The sequence below is a fragment of the Rhynchophorus ferrugineus genome, unplaced genomic scaffold, assembly GCF_030347505.1.
Source record: "Rhynchophorus ferrugineus isolate W39M unplaced genomic scaffold, kcgeb_rfMv2 rfM1, whole genome shotgun sequence".
Taxonomy (NCBI): Eukaryota; Metazoa; Arthropoda; class Insecta; order Coleoptera; family Curculionidae; genus Rhynchophorus; species Rhynchophorus ferrugineus.
The window spans coordinates 24,306,135-24,328,652 of record NW_027472580.1 but is presented as its reverse complement, the minus strand read 5'-3'; the positions used below and the strand labels follow the sequence as shown (position 1 = coordinate 24,328,652).

General features: G+C 31.0%; 1 protein-coding gene across 1 annotated transcript in view; it reads right to left on the bottom strand.

Moving 5' to 3' along the window:
• Positions 1 to 22,518, bottom strand: part of LOC143206537 (sodium-independent sulfate anion transporter) — a 75,658-nt gene that overhangs the window by 34,100 nt on the left and 19,040 nt on the right. Inside the window, exon 2 of the mRNA XM_076419129.1 lies at positions 424 to 575. Coding sequence (XP_076275244.1) covers positions 424 to 575 — 152 coding nt within the window. The remainder of the gene's footprint in view (positions 1 to 423; positions 576 to 22,518) is intronic.

Below are 22,518 nucleotides of genomic sequence, written 5' to 3'. Positions count from 1 at the left end.
ATATATATATATATTCACAAATAATTTAAACAACTATAAGTTATCCAAATGAGACAATAGCCACGTAGACTACATCCCCTTGGTCGTTTCTATAGGTGGGAGATGTTATATCACGCGGCTGTTAATGGGCCTGATTATGAAACTTGTATTTCGGAACGGAACTCGGTATTGTACACAGTTATTAGCTAATTTATTAATCAATTAATTAATTCTTATTCCGACAGATACAGGGTTTGAGTTTCAAACCACCTCAATTATCAATAACCCCTTGCATTGAATTCATAAAAATATGTTTATTTATTTACTGTCCTAATAAATAATTATTATAGGATAACATTAACACTAGTTGTTCAACTGTTTTACTATTTGTACTTCTAATACATTAATATATTTTATGATTGGAGTATTATAAAATATACTTACGTATAAAATCGCGGCTACCTTGAAATTCATTGGTTGTTCTGTTCTTCAAGCTATCGTTTGATAGGGATAAGGTTGGGTTCTCATACGCGAATGGCCTGGAACCACCACCACCACCCTCGCCTTGAAGATCATATTCCGTTTTGTTATCAGATCTGAAAATAGAAGTGATATTAGGTATATTGTCTATATCTAATAACTTTAAGAATTTAGTTAGGTTAATATTGCTTTTAGTGTAGCGTCGTTAACAAATGAAATCTAATTGCTGTTTTTAATAGATAAAATTCTCAGTGTTATTTTGTATTGCCGTTTAAGAAGTCGCCTCTTTCTTCCATAAAATAAAATAACATTTTAAAGTAAATTAATAGTACCAACTAATAATACCAATTTGGATAATTATTATTGTTTGTTGTACTTTTTATTGTCATTATTGTCACATAATGTGAAGAGAGTGGCACAGAAGACAGTTGACAAAACATAAACAGATTAATATTTTTAAAAAAAATTGGTTTAAATCAAATAGTGACTAACATGTACAACTAAATTAATATATTCAGTAAAAGGCATAAAACGAAAGAAGAGATTTGCAAGTGCCGTTAGGAATAACCAATTAAAACAAGCTAATTTAAAATATTATTAAAAGTCACACTGAAGAACATAGAGAAGCTGCTAGAAGATATCCCCTTTAGTGTCATCATGAAGTATATAGAAAAGCTCTTAACTATAATATATATGATCAAAGGCATCCTGGAACTACATAGAAAAGTTATTGACTATTCAAATGATAAAATTGTGAGTATGGAAATCGGTTGCCCTGCATTTGGTGTCGTGATTGAAAAGGGAAGGACGAATATTTAGAAATGTGCTGTGGTCCCTCTTATTGAGCGTACTATGAACATCAATTATCTTCTTGTCCATCGGAATCTGCTCTCAGAATATTTTCTATGTACAATACGCATGCTTTCAAATCTCGTCTCTTGAACAAAAGAAGTGAATACTGTAAATTACAAGTTACATTTTATAATAGAATTGAAAAGTCCCCGGCCTACCATTGTGAAACACATTTTTTTGCAAAATTATTTTTTTTTATTCAACATAATTCCCTTCAAGGGTGATAAACTAATTATAGCGACCCTCCAACATTTTGATACCATTTTTGTAGTACGATTTGCTTCGAAATAGGCCTCAGTTTCATCGATCACCTCTTCATTCGACGAAAAATTCTTCCCAGCGAGCCTTCTTTTGAGATATGAGAACAGGAAATAGTGGTTGGGGGCCAGATATGGATAATACGATGGATAACCTTGCTAACCGACTGTTGCGTTTTCCATGATTTTGGAGCGGATTCGTCGTGTGCAGTCCACTCGGATGACTGTCGATTGGACTTCGGAGTGAAATGATGGAGCCACGTTTCATCCATTGTCACATATTAACGCAAAAACTCGAGTTTATTGCGCTTGATCATCTTCAAATACTGCTCCGAATCATCAACTCGTCGTTGTTTTTGGTCAAAAGTGAGCTCGCACGGCACCCACTTTGCGCAGAGATTCCTCATACCCAAATATTTGTGAATGATATGATGTACACGTTCAGTTGATATGTTTAGAATGTCTGCTATTTCATTCAATTTCAATTTACAAGCCAAGTTCTTGCTTCAATTGTATTTTTACCTTTCAAAAAGCAATATTTTTTCAACACACGAAATTTCTTTTTATCCATTTTTTTCACAATAACAAAAGTTGCTTCACTCAAAATGCTATAATTCACAAATTACTATTACATGCAATCAGTACATTGAAATTATAAGTTCCTCCTTTGTAAAATCTCTTTCTATTAATTTTAGCACCAATATAGTAAACAACCCACCAATCCTGAAATTGAATGGTGCTATAGTACCATATGTATTAAACAATAAGGTCTAAATGAAGGAATATGTTGAAAATAAATTAGCCGAACTCAAAATAATATATAAACAGTTATATTGTCCTCTTGGAATAAAATCCAAAATGCCAATTCACAATAAGATACAGAGATATGGTACAGAGCTGTTGGGCTGTACCCGGGATGCAGCAATGTAAAGAAAATTCAAATATTTCAGAACAAGATATTGCGTAACGCAGTGGATGCACCTTGGTATGTACTTAATGAAGATTTGCATCGTCACCTATAGATTCCTACAAGTAAGGAAGCAATTAAAAGATTCATTAATAAGGAAATACGTAAGGAATAGTAAGAAAATATGACGCCAGACTTTAACTCCATGAAAACCCAGAGGCATTTCAGTTACTGCGTGGACAACACTCTGTTCGCAGACTGAGATGTTTAAACTCTGGGAACTTGGAAGCGTTGGAGACGGATGAAAGGCGTGAGAATAGAACTATAGATTGTTGCTGGATATACTATAGTGTGTAAATTGTAATAATAATTGTTAGCAGTTGCGACTAAATTGAACGTTTGTTAGTAGTTAGAAGTAAAATTAATGAATGCTTGTTTAAAGTTGAAGGTTACATTACCAGATGAAACAAGAATAATTTGGAACCAATTAATTAAAGCACCAGAATATACAATTATAGATAGAATGTTCATGTTTACAAGTAGAACACATTTATTATTGTTCGTTTTACAATAATTTTTCCATCGCAAGGAAATCAACCCATTTTCCTTTTCAATCAATCGCCCAGTCCGCTTTCGCTATCGTTCAAGCGACCAGTCGCAATCGAACGACATTGGCGTATCAGGAATGGGAGATCCAGCTGATCTTGACTCATTTCTTTGCCTCTACGAGTTACGAGCACGCGTTGGTATTAAAACAAACGAATTTGAATTGCAAAAAGCATTAACGGAGCGAACCGGCTCGATCTGGTTTATTGCTAAATTCGCGTCCATTTTCAGGTATGTTTATAATTCGCACCAAAACCCGAATGCTTCGAATAGTTGTGGATTTAGTTAATGTCTTTTCCTGTTTTGATGAATAAGTAATCATTGTTTATAATATTTACGGGGTTTATGATTTATAATAGCTTGGCACAATCTTGATTAGTAAATCAAATTCTATGCGTTATAAAAATTAGGCATGTGACTGACACTCATAAAATGGTTGAACTATTGAATCATTAAATGGAAAATAACAGGATTTTGAATAAGTAAGGTCGTAAAATATTTTTTATAGACTCTATTGTTTCCTCTCGTTGCATCTGCCATTTGATATGTACAAATAGTTTTATAAAGTCTCAGTAAATCTACTCTCGGATTTTAATGCGGTTAGGTGCCTGCATGCATTTTAATCAGTGAAGTCTATTGGTAAAAATCAGAGCAACAATTATTTAACAAGAACTAATCTAACTGTTAAATTTGATAATTTGATGGGTTCGACGCCCAAAATTGGTTTTTCGATATTCGTTACTGTTATTGTTATGACTTATATCCAAAAAAATTGCAATTCAGCTTCAGGCAATCGTTCAGTCTTGATATCTAAGCCACCTCGTAATTTGCCAACAACGCTGTTCTATATTTTTTACATTTTTTTCCTTAGATGAAATGCACTTGTGATAATTTAACATCGAGACAACCTCTGAATTCGATTCTGTAGTGAGTTTTGAAACTTGCGTGGTTTCGTTGCTCATGAACAGTGACTGATTGTGCTGTGACCGTTCGAATTTTTTCTCAAGAGTCTGCATTGCATGTGTTGCCGTGTTTATTTCATGATAAAATGGTCCACAATAAATGAATATATATCATTACTAGTTCTTATATCACTATGTACTAAAGGATTAAAAATTATAGCAAATGAAAAACAGACACATTAAGTTATTGGGAAACAATGGTAGGTTTAGTATGATTCGTTTGTATAACAGTAATCAAAATTAAAGAATTACGATCTATACGATTATTGATACTTATATTATTAGGCACCATAGTCTACAGCCCCACAATGAATTCAGGAAACTATTAATAAGTCTGCATTTTTCAAAATTTCACTACCCTTCTAAAGATCTGTAATATCTGATATCACAATGGCTGTGTTATTATGCAGACTTACAGTGACTCACACGCAATCATATGTCGCAAATTATCTAGTTGCTAGTAACGCTTTGTCACATTTTGTAGTTTCTATTTTCTTATTTTACAACGTTCAGTAGCTTTTCACACTCAGTTGTTTTCTCATAAAACTTGTGAATAGTATGATAATTCTAAATTTATAATTTCTGATATTGTTTGGTAATATATTCAGGACTATGAAAAAGACGAGCAGCGGTGGAAATAATATCATCAACATTTTGATTATCAGAAGAATGAAGTTACTAGGCTCTACTTAAATGTGCCAAGTGAGAAAATTATAATAACTAGTACTTCGTGGGCCGTGGGTTTCCTAAGTATAGGGTGGGTCAAAAATCCCGCTACCATTGACGCAATTTCCGCTTAGTGGTAATAGTGGAACGATTATTTTAAATAAATATTGTCACTATTTCTGCTCATTCTTGTGGCGTATAATTATCCATAAAAAATTTGGACGTCTACACAACACAATGTTTAAAGCGAAACTGAGATAAACGTTTTATAATCAGGATGGCGCACAATCAAAATGGTAGCGGGACTTTTGAGCCACCTTATATATTAGGGCAACAGATATAGTAAATTAGTCAAACAAAGCTTTCTATAAACTTTAACACTGTCCCTCCTTATATTCTATAGAATGATTTACTGTTCAATATCCGTTCAAGAAATATCGTCACCTTTTTTGCTTTCAACTTGATTAAATAGTTTTTATATTTTTGTCAAACTGAAATGTTTGCAAGTATGTATTTAAAGATTACAACTGATGACGAATTATTACTACTTTTAATACAAGACGAAAACTAATTCAAAAAACAGTATATATATATATATATATATATATATATATATATATATATATATATAATATATATTCAATATAATATGTAAAAAGTTTAATGCTTGCTATAACAAAGTGCGCTCTTACCAAGTACTTCGTGCGTTTCTCAACATTATTTAAACATATTATAGGTAAAAAATAATAAAACACTGATTTATATACAACAATTGTCACCAACTGCATGTATGTAAAAAATTACAGAAATGACAATAATTTTATTGAGAGGTAAGATGATTCTAAACCTATCTATAGAGATCGATTTCTATACTCATCTCATTCTTGTATATACAAGGAGTTTATACATATTATTGTAATTATTAAATGTTTAAATTTACTGTCCTGACATGACAAAAATGTTACTGATAAAATATGTGGTTGAAGCTCATTGAACAGTACGTTGAATAGTTCCAACAATTTAGGAAAAATGATTATACGTCAAATATAAAAGACATATCAGGTCGAAAGTGTACGAAAGTCGAAGCCATTATGGTATATTAGTATCGACAGATTATAATTGATTTAAAAAGTATGATTAAATAATAAGCTTTATAATATCAGTTAATGTAAGTTAAAATAACCTCACATTATAAAATATGTCATGACCAAAAATTAATACAAATCTTAGATTCCGAATGTTTCTAAATTAGGCCTTTTTATTAAAAACTGTACTCTCTGTGAGTTTTAAAAATACAGTCAATTTTAAGATGCCACTTTTGTCTATTTATCATCTCAACGGGCATCAGAATAGATAATAACATCTAGAGAGTTAAGTTGTTCTACGTAGGTTTTCACGATTTAATTCCATTATTGTATCCAGTTTGGCCTTCGAATGTTCACATCTGTGTTGAAATTATATGTAAAACGATCGAAGAAAATACAATAATAGATTTAATCATGTGTCTTCAAATATGCTCATCATAATTTTTTAATAGTACCTGTTGATTTTTAAAAATTTTTTTCTATAATTTAAATAGAAAAAGTAAAATCTCATATAGTTAATAATTGCACTGGTTGGTTTAATATCCTTGGAATTAAGAAAAATATTCTTCCATTAATTTATACTTCTAATTTATTCTACATGATGTTTCCAGTTTCACCTACCGTCGAGATATATTCCGAGGTATTTAACTGATTCTGCTTGAGTAATCCGGCATCCGTCAAGTGATATAATTATGCGCATTGATTGGCAATTTTTTAATTAAAATTTATTGTAGTAATTTCTCCGAATAAACCTTTAGTTATTTGGGGTTATATAAATCTAATGTTATAAAAGAGCTTTGAATTTTGAAAGAGGAATGGACGGAGTTAATTGTTCGATTTTTCGTGCTCTATAAATCAGTTCATTTAGAATAATTAAATAACAATGACATAATATAATAAAAGTAATTGGTTTATTGGTTTTTCATTTCAATATATGCTTACGATTTTTTTACCAACCTTTTTTTTTCGAAGTTATATATATCTTCTTTCTATATATATGATTTATCAGCTATTTTGCGATGGGCACCCTTTTTAAATACAATAATAATTTTATTTATCGTTAATCACAGAAAATTTTAAGAATATTATTCGTTGAAACTTAAATGAAAGAAGATTTAACATTCAAAAGACCTAATAGTTGTCAAGATTACATAAATGCAGTCAAAAGTATGTTTCTATACATCAATCAAAATGATGTTTTTTTTTACCGTGGTTACATCAATTAATAAACTTTAAATGAGTTCCAAGATGCTGCTATCCTAATGTATAATATATTGTTATTTACAATCATACTACAAACAAAATATAAAACCATATATATTATATATAAATCTGTGTAAGCATACATTTTGTATATTATTTCCAAGGTCGCGTTTAGGACACCAAAGTCAGAACGTTAAAAATAAGTCGAATGAAATTGGTAGAATTGAACATAGTGACTAAAAGTAGTCGGCTGAAACAGCAATGGTAAGTATAGTAGTCATTTTAGTATATATAGTCGTCGATAGTCGTTTTCAGTCGATAGCTATTGTTGATGAACGAGATGGGTTTCCTTAAATAAAGTAGGTTTTCAAGTAAATTAAGAGTCTTTATGTATAACACCCTTTCCCATGTTATGACGTTATTTTATAAGTATCTTGATTGAATTTTGGCAAACATATTAATATCTATTTATAAGTACTAAACCACAAAATTAAATTTTCATAACTCAGTGCTCACTATTAAGAACTATTCAGTTATTAAATATCACTTAACATTCTATAACATTAATTACCTTTGAGTATCTATACTTGTTTTAATCAACTTTTTCAACATTGCATTAAAACGATTTGAAAGTGATTCAATTTGAGACAATTACAATTGTCTACTAGCATATTAAAAAATACAAAAAAAAACATATTTTACAGCATGAATAAAGCATTATTACTAATTGGGAACTCCAGAATTTAATTTTCAATGTAAAACAACCAAAACGTGACAAAACTAAATAAACATAAAGAAACTTAATGTCTGATTAGCTTTACGTTAAACAAAATTAATGCATTAGTACGTCAGATTCGCGTTCTTTCTCTAATTTTAATGCTACTTCGTCCCGTCACCTTTCTAAAACCTTCGAAAGATACATTAATTCATTATACACCACTTGTCAGCAACATAAAAACGACAAATACTTTTCTAGCAACCTCCAAATTGTAAATGTGTTCCTTATTGCGAAAACGCAAGTCGATAATACACCACCGGGAGATACGAAAAAAATATATCAAACAAATTAACAAGGGCAAACTGTTTACATCGAAGAGAACAAACAAACATTGACAACCCTACGAGAAATACTTGAGTTTTTTGGCGATTTCGGACCTTGACGTCTTTTATTAAAAATGTGAAGGGGAACCAAAACCAAATCCTAAACGCGGCACGCGTCTAGTGGTTCTTGTTACCACCATTTAAAAAATACTGCTGAATGTGTTCGATTCGTGGTAAAATGATGCAATAGGCAATGTTTAGTAGAATATGGATAGCAACCGTTTATTATTAATTATGTTGCTAAAAGTAGTTAACAAAATTTTTTTTTTCAAGCATCCTAACTAAACTAATTTATAGTGAATTATTTCCATATATACTTATAATTATACACTCTATACGTTTAACATATATTTATTGTTCAAAGTTAATATGTAGTTCTTTTTTAAAACTATATTTTTTTTTAATTAGTGATAAATACTATGCTAATTATTTCGTTGAGTATTCATTTATATTGTTTACTTATATATAAATATTGCAGTTAATTAATAAAAAATGTATGTTCTTTTTAATTTGAATATATAATTTATTTATATTGTAATTTGTCGAAAACATTTTTCAAATATGTAAAGCAATACATTCAGATTTGTGCAACTTCTTGGACCATATTAAAACGAAGACAGTTTAGTAAGGATAAAACAATTTTTAGAAACCTCCTCAAAATTATTGAATATAACCTCATAACCTCTAAAAAGCTTATCCAAAGGTGTTTTATCTGAATGGCTGAGGTATGGCTTCGTTATTGGAACTTTAAGGTGGTAAAGTATAGAAATTTGAGAACATTTATTTTTTAATATTTTCAAAGATAGCCTAAGGAAATGTCCATAAGATGATTTTTGAAATTTTTAATTATTTTCGCAGATCTAACTACCTTAATGACGTTGTATCTAATGTGTTGACCAATGTCTTTTGTACCAACTAGGGTTTATCTGGATTGGACTATTGTTTAACGTTGGCTCCGAACCACCGTTCTCGGTATTGGCAAGTGACCACCGACTGGCAAGTGACCACCGACTTGGGGATCATCTCAGAAGACCTCCGGTTTTACCTAGCCTGGTTACTGGTGTAACTGGGATCATTTTCCTTGTCGGATTTTGAACTCTTGCCTAAGGACAAATACAAATGTTAAACAATCACAAACACACATTTTTGACCATGCCCAGCAGGATTCTAACCCGCGACTATTGCAACAGCAGGAGAATTATTCTGTCGACTTTACCACTGTGTCAACCAAGAAGGCCTATCAACAACTATTATGTTTCGAAAATTTAAGCAAAGGGTTTAGCTCAAATAATTTTAAATATCCGTAAATATAAATATCCGAAAGCTCTTAAAGGGTTGTAACTCCATGTGTACTTTTAATTGTGTTTCAAGTATTATTTATTCATAAAAATCATTTTCTTATTATATTGAAATGGGTGCTTAAAGACAATAGTTAAATAGTGCTTAAAAGCAGATAATAAAAGAGCGATATATATTCCTGAACATATAAGAGCCTCCAATCAACCAAAAAGATATCTATACATTATTATAATAATTAATAATGATTTAACATTTTAACAAAAGTTATTAAATGTAGAAAAATAGAAAATAGTAAACTTGCGAGATATTTATTAGGTAAGTTTTCAATGTGGTTATTAAGTGATCTTTTTTAAGTTTAAATATCATATGCTGTAATATAGTAATTCAAAAAAATTAAAAATGGACTATATTTATAACAACAATACTAATTTTATATAGTCGTCCTTTACATTTTTTTTATTATCAGCACAATTAACAATTATAATTAAATAATGTATTGTTACTTATTCAATATTCTTCTAATTTGTATTATTCTTGCCTTTATAATATAATAGAACTTTTCTAGATTAATTAACTGTCATTAATATGTATAACCCTTCTTAAATAAATTATCGATTTTTAATAATTCATTACTATAGAAAACTGCATAATTGATTTTAATTGAGATTATTATTTGAGCCTTTAATTTTTTTTACACAAATATAGAATAGAAATGCTATTTAATTACTACGGGGTGTCATAAAACCAAAAATACGGAAATTTACCGAAAGACATACCGAGGTAGCGTCATAGTTTTATAGTTTCGCAGTTGTTATTTATGAGATTAATCGGTTATCTTTGACTTCAATGTAAAATACATGGTATATTGACGTAAGTATCGATATATCAATATTAAATCTTCTAGGTCAATGTGAAAAATGTGTTTATTTGCGATTTTCAAGGACCTCAGCAGTTTGCTGATGTTTTTTTTCTGCAAATAAAAAAAGGTATTAGCAAATATTACAAAGGAATTGACTTTGATAATATATACTGTAGGTTTAAAGAAACAATCCATCAGTATATGTTGCATAATGATGAATTATCATTTATTATTCGACGTATCATAAATTTTTTATAGTAACTATTTGTCTATTCTAAATTCATGACTTTAACATGTGCATGCTGAATGTTATGTTAAAGCTTGTAATTTATGTACTTTATAAGACACATGTTTAGCTATAATTATTGTATGATTCATAAAATACATAGTTTAAAATGTTAGATTATTATTTGAAATGAATTAAGATCGACTTAAGACTTGACCATATTCCTTTTCGGTCTGCTAGAGATTATCAAAGCAGCCAAAGTTAAAAATAATATACCCTAGATTCCTGGATGTCAATTCGTACTAATTAGTTTCCCTTATTTTTTGTCATTAACAAAACTTTAAGGCATTTGCTGACCAATGGGGTTATTACAACCAATCTTCATTGAGTTTTCTGATTTCTTAGAGTCGTTCCTAGCCTTGCAAATCAAATAAAATATTTTTTAAAAGGCGCAAATAACTTTCGAGGCGTTCTGAGATCACTCCTCAGAAACGCTCTATTTTACACAGATATTGACAACAACCTCAATCCTAAAATGTCTCCTGGAATTAATGATATTTCACCTGGGTTATTGAAAGAGCTGCCACAAAAGCAATTATTTGAGGAACTGCTGCTAAAACCTATTAAACCATTTATAGAAATACTTTTTTCGTTTTCGGTACAGATTTCCAGTTTGGATTTCGAAATCACTACTCGACAATCGACCAAGCGCAAAGAGTAACAGCGATTGTTAATAAGGCATTCATTCCAAGGAATGAAATACGTTCTGCTCAGAAAAATACTCTGCAATATACCTGGTCATCTCACAAATTTTTGATCGAGTACGGTATTTGGGATATACAAAATTATCTTCTACTGCTAGAAAGCTGCTTTCGAAATAAATTTTATAGTCTCGCATGAAGCTCCCTAGGGTGTTGTCTTGGAATCACTCTTGCTTTTGCTTTACACTCCTGATATTCCAATAACAAAAAAACAGTACATAAGTTTGTGATACAGTAAGGCTGTAGAAAAAGTACAAGTAACAAGATTTACAAATGGACTGGAGATTGGAAAGTACAGCTTAATGGCTCCAAATCTGTCCATGTTAATTTTGCGATGCCTTATAATATCACCTTATTATATCACTTGACTGATGCTCGATTCCTCAAGGAGAATCAGCCAAAAGTAAATCAGATCAAATTCAAACTGTACTGGTTAGCCGGAAGATACTCTGAACTTGACATAAAATAAAAGAGATTGGATTATCAGTCAATAATAAAGTTATTTTGGACCTATGGGGTACGAATAAGGGATTGCAGTAAAGCATCAAACAAACCAATAATCGAATGCAGCCAAAACAAAGTTTTACGATTAATTGCCAATGAAGAGCTGCATGATGACCTAGAAATGAAATGGATCTACGAAGTGATTCAATTTGCTAAATACATACTCTTCTTGTTTGTGTATTGACGCAAGTATAATAGAACAATAGTAATATATTAATTTGTACCTTAAAAATGTACTAAGTATATCTAAGGTAAGATGTAACCAATAAAAAAAATGTACTTTATATTACTGGTACAAAATTCCTTTGAAAAGCCATTATTATGATTACAATATCAACAAAACTACCAAGATAGGATTATTTTCAAAACTCATGGAAAGTCAGATAATATAAAATGTAAGTAGTTCTCTAACACTATTTCATAAAATATGTTAACATGTATAGTGATTTAATACTGTTTTGTAGATAATTTCAAATTTTTATATATATCAATATTACTGCTATTTTTCATTGTGGTTATTAAAAAATATGATATGTAAGCATCTAAATTTGATAAGAATCTGTAAAGAATGGGTACTGATAATGTTGCATACAATATTATACCTATTGTTTGGAGTATGCCAAGTAGATAGGTTGATCAATAATCATTGATTGATGAAAAATATAGTTTCAAGAGGATAATTCAGATATACAAGGTACATTTGGAATACATAGGTGTAATTAAAAAACCGCAAATGCAAGGGAAATATGTGAATATACATAATTAAATATATCGCTATTATTTCGATATTAATATATATATATATATATATATATTATATTAATATATATATATATATATATAATATATATATATATATATATATATATATATATATATATATATATATATATATATATATATATATATATATATATATATATATATATATATATTTGACATCATTTTGGAGTTGATCATTAGCTGTATTTACTTCTCAACTAAATATGGGCCTGTAAATAACTAAAACGTTATGCATAACTAAACTATATTGTTATGTTATTCATTTTTAAAGTACGCTTGCGCCTAATTAGCCAAACATATAATTCAACTTATTAGTTCCCCTGTAGTCTAGTCCAGCCTGTGTGGCAATCAAGCTAGCTTGGTTAAAATAATATTATTTTTATTTTAAGCAGATATAAATGGAGGGAGCGTCCCTATTTTACAAAATCGAGCAATTAAAATAATATGATTTATCTGTGGCACTCTTGGACCAGTCCCAGATTTGGAACGAGATGTTACAAGATTCAATAAAAAATTCAGTTGAATCAAAACTTCGAAAATATCTAATTTTTTAATTCTTTTTAATTATATGTTAAAGTCTCCTTTTACCAACTATGGGTTTATCTGGACTGGACCTACAGTTTAACGTGGGCTCCGAACCACGGTCCTCAACATTAAGCCTACCGACTGGCGAGTGACTAACTTTGGAAATCATCCCAGAAGACATCCGGTCTTACCCAGCCTAGTTACTGGCGTGACTGCGATCATTTTCCCTCCCGGATTTTACACTCTTGCCTAGGACAATCACAAATTTTTAAAAATCACAAACATAAATTTACGATTATGCCCAAGCAGAATTCGAACCCGCGGCTATAGCAACAGTAGGAGGACCGTCCCATCGCATTTATCACTGCGCCACCAAGCCGGCCAGAAATTTTAACAAACATTAAAACAATAAAATAATAAAACAGGAAAATCTCATCACCGTATTTCAAGATATTAAGTAATTTTTTTTTATTTTCAGGTGTTAGTTTCTCTATTTACAACAGCACATGAACAAATATGCAACATTTTAAGATACTTTTAAAATATTCGTTTTTTTTTGTATTGCACTAGTTATTCTAGTTTCCAATATTCTTCTAAATAATAACAAAGTATACGTATATTATTTGAAATGCATATTTTCTGTATAATTTTTTTCTCTTCTAGAACTAACCTTTCAATTCACTTCTAATTATACATGATCATATACTGCATCGTAAAATATTTGTATGCAATCGGTCAAGTTTTCTGAATTGAAAGTGGAACAAGATAGTCTGCCAATATTAGATAACTGCCATTGGATAATATTTTAGTTTTTGTCCGTTCTAATTTACGAAATAATTCTTCAAGGCGAATTAAGCTTAAGAGAGTGATATATATCAATATCGTTAGTAAGAATCAATTTATAATAATAGTAAATATCTAACAATTAAAATTATATATTAAATGTTAAGAATATTTCATATTTCTCACCTATTATAATAATGCATAACATATTGTAAATTGAGAACATAAAACAAGTCCGTTAAGTTTCATAAAAAAAAACAGAAAAGAATAACTAACTTATGAATTTCCAAACCGTTTTTATAGTTTAATTTTTAAATACTTTAAAAAGTTTGTATTCAATTTTTTTTAAATTTATAACCAAAAAGTGCTTAGTCATTTTCATAAAATTGAATAGATAATTCCTTATTTTGACTATTTTGACTTTTAAATATAATTTATTTTAGATTATATGTTTAAACTTCTTTAATGTTGACGTTGAAGAGCTACGAATTACACAGGTCTAAAATAAAAAAGCTGTTTGACTGTTTTCAATGGAGTTCTAAGTATTCCGATATGCTGAATTCATTCACATGCTGAATGAATTCAAGATCCAATACGATACAGCACAATAGCGTAATGGAATGGGTCCATTCTTGTAGCTCACTCTGTACACTACAAATAAATTGATGTGTCATTTCAAAACGTTGTGCATGTTGCTCGGACAACAAGCGGGTTTTACCAAATTTCTTTGCCTTTTATGTCGGGAATAGCAAAGACCGAGCAAATCATTGACCAAAAAAGGGTTGGCTGCCCAACGAGCTTAAAGTTGTCGAAAAGGACGTCCTCCAAAGAGCATTAATATATCCACATAAAGTTCTTTTATCACTATTGCAGAAAATGTTGAATATATATCATGTGCATGACGGAACCAAGGGTGGATTGCTTTTGAAGAGGTCATCAAGAAATTTTTAGGCAATAAAGACATCAAAATAATGTTAAAACTATTTGAAGCTTTAGATTGCTTGCCTACATTCTGGAAAATTTGGGAGAGATGTGTATGAAGGGAAAGGTGAATAGTTTCACTAGGACATTAAAGAGGTAGAGAAAAGATACCTATGAAAATGAAACGTCTCAAAGATATTGGACGATTGTTGGATGCTTCAGAGAGTTTCCAGACTCTTCTTCCCACAAGCGAAAATTTATAAATAGAAACCTCACTGGGAAAGAAAAGGTTTTAGTGTGTGATAGTGAAGGTATATTCAATAAAAAAATATGTTTCATTAACGATTTGTAAAGTAAAATAATATTTTTCTATTCTCTTTTATTATTTTATTGTAATAAAACGTTTAAACATAGTTATGCTAGTTGTTCTGTGAAAAAATTGGAGTCATTTTCGGATTCCATCACACAACCTAGACACCACTTTGATTTTGTTTGTATATCTGTGTTATTTAATTAAATTTTACTCAACTAATTCTGTTATTGTTTATTAATAATTAGTTTACAGTAGAGAACAGTATCAATACCAGATTGATTTGAGGTGGGTCCTGAACTTCAGTTCTTTCTTCACAACTTTCCCGAAACATTAGTCGTTGCCATACTCTATTTCACTCGCCTCTGTTTTTAACTTTATTCGCTCATATTCCCTTCTCCAACAAATAATGTCTCTATGGGTATTCATTCTTCGTTTTTTGGCTTACAACATATTACTTACATTTCGCATATTTATTTTTCTTTGATTCTTCTTTATTTATCTTTTTATGTCTTATTTTAGTATTATTATTATTACTATTATTATTATTATTATCCTTATATTTTCCCTTACGTATGTCATCATTATTGTTCAGAAATTGTTTTCTTTCCTAACTTATTTACTTTTATAACTATTTTCTATTTTTTTTTGGTTTATTATTTAAAAATTTATTATTCACTGTCTTATATCACATATAACTTATATCTATCTTATTGAATAGGGTGATTCAAATATGATGGAGAAAAAGGCCGTAGATGCCGCGTATGTATGTTTTGAAGGTCGTGGCTTGAGTATTTGATAGCTGGGTCCCTTACGAACAATGCGGCATAGTTTTCAAGTCATTCGTCATTAGTGTGGGAAGGCGATAAAAAGACGGAAATATTTCTGCGTTTGCGAAATCAGGTCGGTAGTGAGTGTCTGAGTAGCCATGCCATGTTTAAATGGGTCAAAGCATTGAAGGATGGCCGCGAAACTGTCAAGAATGAGCCGCATGATCGTCGACCGCGAATTAGCATCACACCAGACAACATTTGCCGCGTAGAACAACTCATTTTGGAGGACTCGGCATCAGTATTGATAATGTAGAGCCTATCATCCACGAACACCTTCAATATCGCCAAATAACTGCGCTATGGGTTCCTAAACTGTTGCAGTTCGAGCAAAAATTTACGCGGTTGAAAGATTGTCGCCGCTTGCGGATGCGATACAAGGCGGAGGGGGACGGGTTTTTAACGCGAATCTTCACTACAGACGAGACATGGGTACACTCTTATACTCTAGAAAGCAAGATGTCGCCTACAGAGTGGAGGAAGAAGGAGGAAGAGGCGCCAGTCAAAGCGAAGGCAACCAGGTCCGCGGGTAAGGTTCTGTGTATGGTGTTCTGGGACCGGCGGTGCGTGCGGCAATATTTTAAATGCTGCATACTACTCTAACCTTCCGAAAACACACGGAGGAGATTCCAGAACGAAGTGCGATTTTTTTCCAGGACAACGTGCGCCCTCATTCCGCGCGTCTTACGTTCGATACAATAACGGAATTAGGGTGGGAGATACTGGAACACCCCTCCTATAGTCCAGATTTATCACCCTGCGACTACCACATCTTTTGACAGAGAAAGAATTCCTCGGAGATCAAAGATTTAATGCCGATTGCCCGAATTGCCTAAGGAATTCTTCGATACCGGCATCAAAAAACTTCCGGAAAGATGGACAAAATGCGTAACTAGTGTTAGTGTTAGATAAATGCTGCATACTACTCTAACCTTTCGAAAAAACACGGAGGAGCATTCCAGAACGAAGTGTGATTTTTTTCCAGGATACGCGCGCCCTCGTTCCGCGCGTCTTACGTTCGATACAATATCGGAATTAGAGTGGAAGGTGTTGGAACACCCCTCCTACAGTCCAGATTTATCACCCTGCAACAACCACATATTTGGACACTGAAAGAAGCCCTCGGAGATCAAAGATCCAACGCCGACTGCTTGAATTGCCCAAGGAATTCTTCGATACCACCATCAAAAAACTTCCGGAAAGATGGACAAAATGCGTAACAAGTGAGGAGAAATACCTAGAAAAACTGTACATTTTTTCAGTAGTAAATAAACGTGTCATATGTTGAAATATCCCTCAACTCTATATAACCCTTAAATGATCCATTTTACAGATATTTATTGACAATTAGCAATGGGGAGGTATTGTATAATCAAACAAACATCACAATGGTGGTGTTGAGTGTTTTTATTTGTATCGTGCATACAATAAGAGTATATATTTTTTAATATTACTGCTTTGTGAAAACCATCTAAATCATTTAATATCTCCATCAAATTTTATGGCTCATCATGACAAAGTGCCAATAATCTTGTATCTCCGGTATGTTTTTCACTTAGCCATCACCTGATTAAGCTTCAGTTTGTTGCTGTTTAAAATTAGCGTGAAAAAAGATTTAATTGATTAACGTTTGTCGAATACACATAATCAATTACTTTATCGTATATATAACATGTTTTTTTCTCACTTTTTTCACTCCAGGTAAGCGATATTACTTAATAGTCACCGTCTGATAATTTTACAAAAACACATTTAGAAAAACTGCTTTTACTTTTCACATGTAAATAAATAACGTTATGTGCACGACCTATATGAGTGAGACTCGATATCTATTATTTTCTTGGCCTCTATTTGCATCTAAGGTTACATTCCGTTTTTCTTTTGTTTCCTTTCTGCAGTAATTTTTCACTTGTTTTACGCGGATCCAGTTTGAAAATAGCCTAGATGCTTTATTGTTTCTCTTTGACTAAATAATACGTTAGCCTTGGTCATTTTTTTCCTGATTGAGGTTGTAGCAGCAATTTTTTTTCTGATTAGTTTCAATTAAACATTTTTTATTAAACGGTTTTTCTGTCGATTGTTTTTTTCAATCTTTAATTGTTGTGTTGATTATAACTATTATCTTCAGATGCTAATGAGTTTAATATATAGCCCGTCTAATAAAACAGGCAATGCACCTCATAGATGACGTCGAATATAGCGCAAATTTCAGTTTGTAAAAACATAAAATTCTTTTTAAGTTGATTCGTCGGAACATATAACCTAATCGATGTATATATTTTCCAAAATTATTATTTATTATAGAAATCTAACAAATTAACACTAATAAGTTATTTATTAACCGACTTCGCAAAAGGAGGAGGTTCTATGTTTGGCATACATATTTTTTCAATGTATGTTTGCCGATTTCTCCGTTAATTATGGACCGATTTTTAAAGTTCTTTTTTAATTTCAAAGAGTGCAATACCGAGATGGTCCTATAGGAACCAAATCAGGATTCGTTTGGGGAAGGGGGGTGGGGAAGTCCAGGGAAACCCTCAAATTTTAAAAGCACGTACAGATTTCTCACATATTTTTATCTAAAATAATCAGATATTTGTGTATAATGTTAATCCATGCAAAAGTCATTCAGTTTGCTTCTTAAGCACTAACTATAGCGTATAAGACCTTACAGAAATATTGTAGACAACTAGTTCTCTGGTGTAGTTGTTAAAGCGTTTAGCTCCCAAACGGAGTTCGCGGGTTCGATTCCTAGCGCGAAAAATAACTGTTGTTGTTTAATTAGAACAGTTGTCAAATCACCTAGGCTAGATAGCGGACCCCGAGCCCTGAAACCATCTTTATATTCAATTATTGTTTCTTTATTCCTATTTTTCCTCATCTGGGCTGCACCTTTACTTGGTCTACCCATTGTAATATTAAATAAAATAACTGCGTAATTTATTGAGTAAATATATAACACCAAAAAGAGAAAAATAAAATATATTTAGCAAAAAAGTTGAACCGACTTCAAAAAATAAATTAAGGAACTCATTACTCATAAACTAATAAAAATAATCAACAATCAATTAATTAAAATTTGTAAATTACCCACCACAAAAATAACTACTGTGGCAACATATGCAGACGATACAGCAATCTTAGCATCGCATGAAGATCCAGTCGCAGCATCAATAAACCTACAAACCCACCTGGAGCAAATACAATTATGGTTGAAGACATGGCGCATTAAAGCCAATGAAACAAAATCCACGCATATGTGAATATCAATAATCGTCAACTCCCCCAAGCAGAGCATGTTAAATATCTTGGTATGCACATAGATCGACGCCTAACCTGGAAGAAACACATACTCTCTAAACGGAAACAACTGGGACTAAAATTATATGAAATGTGTTGGCTTATCGGGCGCAAATCCAAGTTATCATTAGTTAACAAGGTACTGCTGTATGAGTCTATACTAAAGCCCATTTGGACATATGGAATCCAACTATGGGGTACCGCTAGCAAATCTAATATATCCATCATTCAACGGTTCCAAAATAAGGTGTTGCGTGCCATTGTTGATGCTCCGTACTATAAATAAAGTGATACAACGCTATATTCCTTTAGAACCTATAACGAGTGTAATTCAACGTGTTTGTGTGAAGTACTTCGACAGAGTGTCAGTGCATTCCAATGTACTCGCTAATCAGCTAAATATGCGACGTGATAGTGAAGTGCGTAGACTAAAACGTTTAATACCACTTGATCTGATTACATATGTAGATTTTAGAATAGGCTTTTGAATAAGACTAATTAATTAAGATAATATTTTATACAGAAGATTGCTTAACGAAGTGATTTTCTACATGCCATGTACATATAATATAGACATAAGAAATACTTATTGCCAATAGGGCACATTGTGGACTCACGAAGAGTAATAAAAAACATTTTTAAATGAATATACATACATAATAATTGTTGTAATAACTAAATAAAAATAATGAAAAATCTTATTTAATCTATGTACTACACACATTTTATATTCTACTATATACACACAATTTAGCTTAATACCTACCTAAACCTATTTGTCTATTTACAATATTAGTTTAACTACTACCAACTAACTACTTTGAAGTCGGTGATTATTTTTTAATTTTTAATGAGTTCCTTATTTATTTTTTGAAGTCGGTTCAATTTTTTTGCTAAAAATATTTTCTATTACTTAAAATTACGAAGTAATTCTTCTACGATAGACACTTTGGACTTCTATGTCACTGTTTTTAATGTGTACTGAGTTTTACTTACTGAATTATATCAGATGGCTTTACTCTGTTTAATATTCTGATAACTTCATGTCTTTGGGCGTAGCTCTTCATAACGTTATCGTCAGTTTCAGGTCCTTATGCAGATTATCCTTAAAAAAGTACCATAGAGAAACAACAGTACTTCGTAGTAACTTGTTTTGGAATATTTGTATGACATTTTTGTTGCTTTGGCTTGTACAACCCCAGAGTTAAACAATATAAGCCCACACTGTTTTTAAAACTTATCGATAAATCAAAAGCTTATTTTAAACTGACAGGGCTTGGTATCTACTCAATAATCAGTAAATTTTTTTGTACATCAACTAGCCTTCTTCACATTTTTTTAAAATCATTAATTTTTAATCATTTAATCATTAAAAAGCTATTTAACTGTATTTCCATACGAGACTTTTATATATATACAGCTGATATATGATGCTGTATATATACTGATTTATACATGGCTGTGCTTGACTCTTTAATTGGTGAAATCAATATGCATTTATTTATTTTTATTCATTTCTATGTGTTCAACAGCTGTTTATAACGGTTGATTTAGAGTTGTTGTCTCCAATAGCTAGGATTGCAATGTCATCTGTAATTGTAGGAACAATATTTTCATTAAATGTAGGTCCCGAGTATACAGAATGTAAAGGCCGGTCCCAATCACTCCCCTATTTTTTTCAGGTTAGATTAGGCATCTTCTTGTTTAACTCTTAAATACCGGTCAGTTATATATGATTATAAACATTTTTAATATTGGTCAGGAAGAAGCATTTAAATCTTATGCTTTAAACCATCGTGATAAACTTTATCGAACATTTAAGCAACATCTAAAAATATTGCAAAATGAACTTTATTTTCTTCTAGTGATTTTTCACAAGTTGTGTCTGACGTGTGTTCATGAAACTATTTTTTAAAAGAAAGATCCATGTGATTGTCAAGTTAAGTTAAATCATGACATAAGCATAGATGGATGGAATATATATATATATATATATATATATATATATATATATATATATATATATATATATATATATATAATTTGTACCAGTTTTTTCGATTAATATTTTAAAGTGATAAATTATCAGAATACATAAATTTGTTCAACAATAAAAAGACATTGTTCTCTGTAGAATGATTCGTTTCTACTACCCATAAATTGTCAGCTGTTAAACTGTATTTTTTTGTTTACACGTTACCTATGCTGGATTTTTCCTTTTTCGATACGTTAATTACAAGCGCCGCTTTTCTATTTGTAAATACATAGGAAATATTTCAGTAACTCCCACTCGGTGCAATAACTTTTATTTTCATATTAGGCTGAACAGATGCTGGTTTAGTTATATGGACTTGTTTTTTTATATCACGCGTTATAGTGTTCGAGTGGTTTAGATAAGTTGGGATGTATTCCGATAACATATATGGTCTTTAAATATTGATAATATTTATTATTATTGTACTAATAACGATAAATTATCCTCTCACAAATAAATTATGTAAACTATCAATATTTTTTTATTCAATTACTTTGTATTTTGATCTGTTTTTGAGATATTGATCTAAGCATTTAGCAGATAATTTCCTGCAATTATCGAGGGAATATAATTGAGAAAATGATATAGAATCTGGTTATATATTTATAGATAGACTACACGATAAGATATATAATTTCCACCTTATAATTTCGTTGGTATATGTCATTTTGTTAAAAATTAATATGTGTTCTATTATTAGACATCAAAAAGGTCTGGTCTAATGCATATATAGGAAGTATAACTTTATAGATGATAATACGTGGAAGTTTCGAGTGTTATTAAGCGAATGCCAATATTTATTCTAAGTAAATAATTTATTATTTTTTTTATAATATTAGGAACTTGCATATATTTTGATCAGCGATATCTATTCTTAAAAATGTGATCTATTTAATTCGACAGTTTTGATATTTCTCTACATAAAATAAAGTATTTCCATGGAGGATTATTGAGTTACTCAGCGAAAAAGGATGCTAATCATGGAATGCTCAAAATATTTTTTTCGATATTCACTACCTTTGTTGTTAGAACTCTATGGTGAACCTGCTTCATCACCCCAATTGTCGCTTTTGGTATCAAATAATTTAAAAGTAATGATTTTGTATGTTTGTGATAAAGAACGTTCATCACTTTTTGCACTTGGTATTACTACCTGTACCTCTTAACCACTATAGTGCCGGAGGTATAAAACAAGAGGCAAGAATTGTTTTTACTTTCTTATTTGCAATTTCATAGAACATCTTAGGTTGTCCTAGTTTTTTTTCTATTTTGTGTATAATTTTA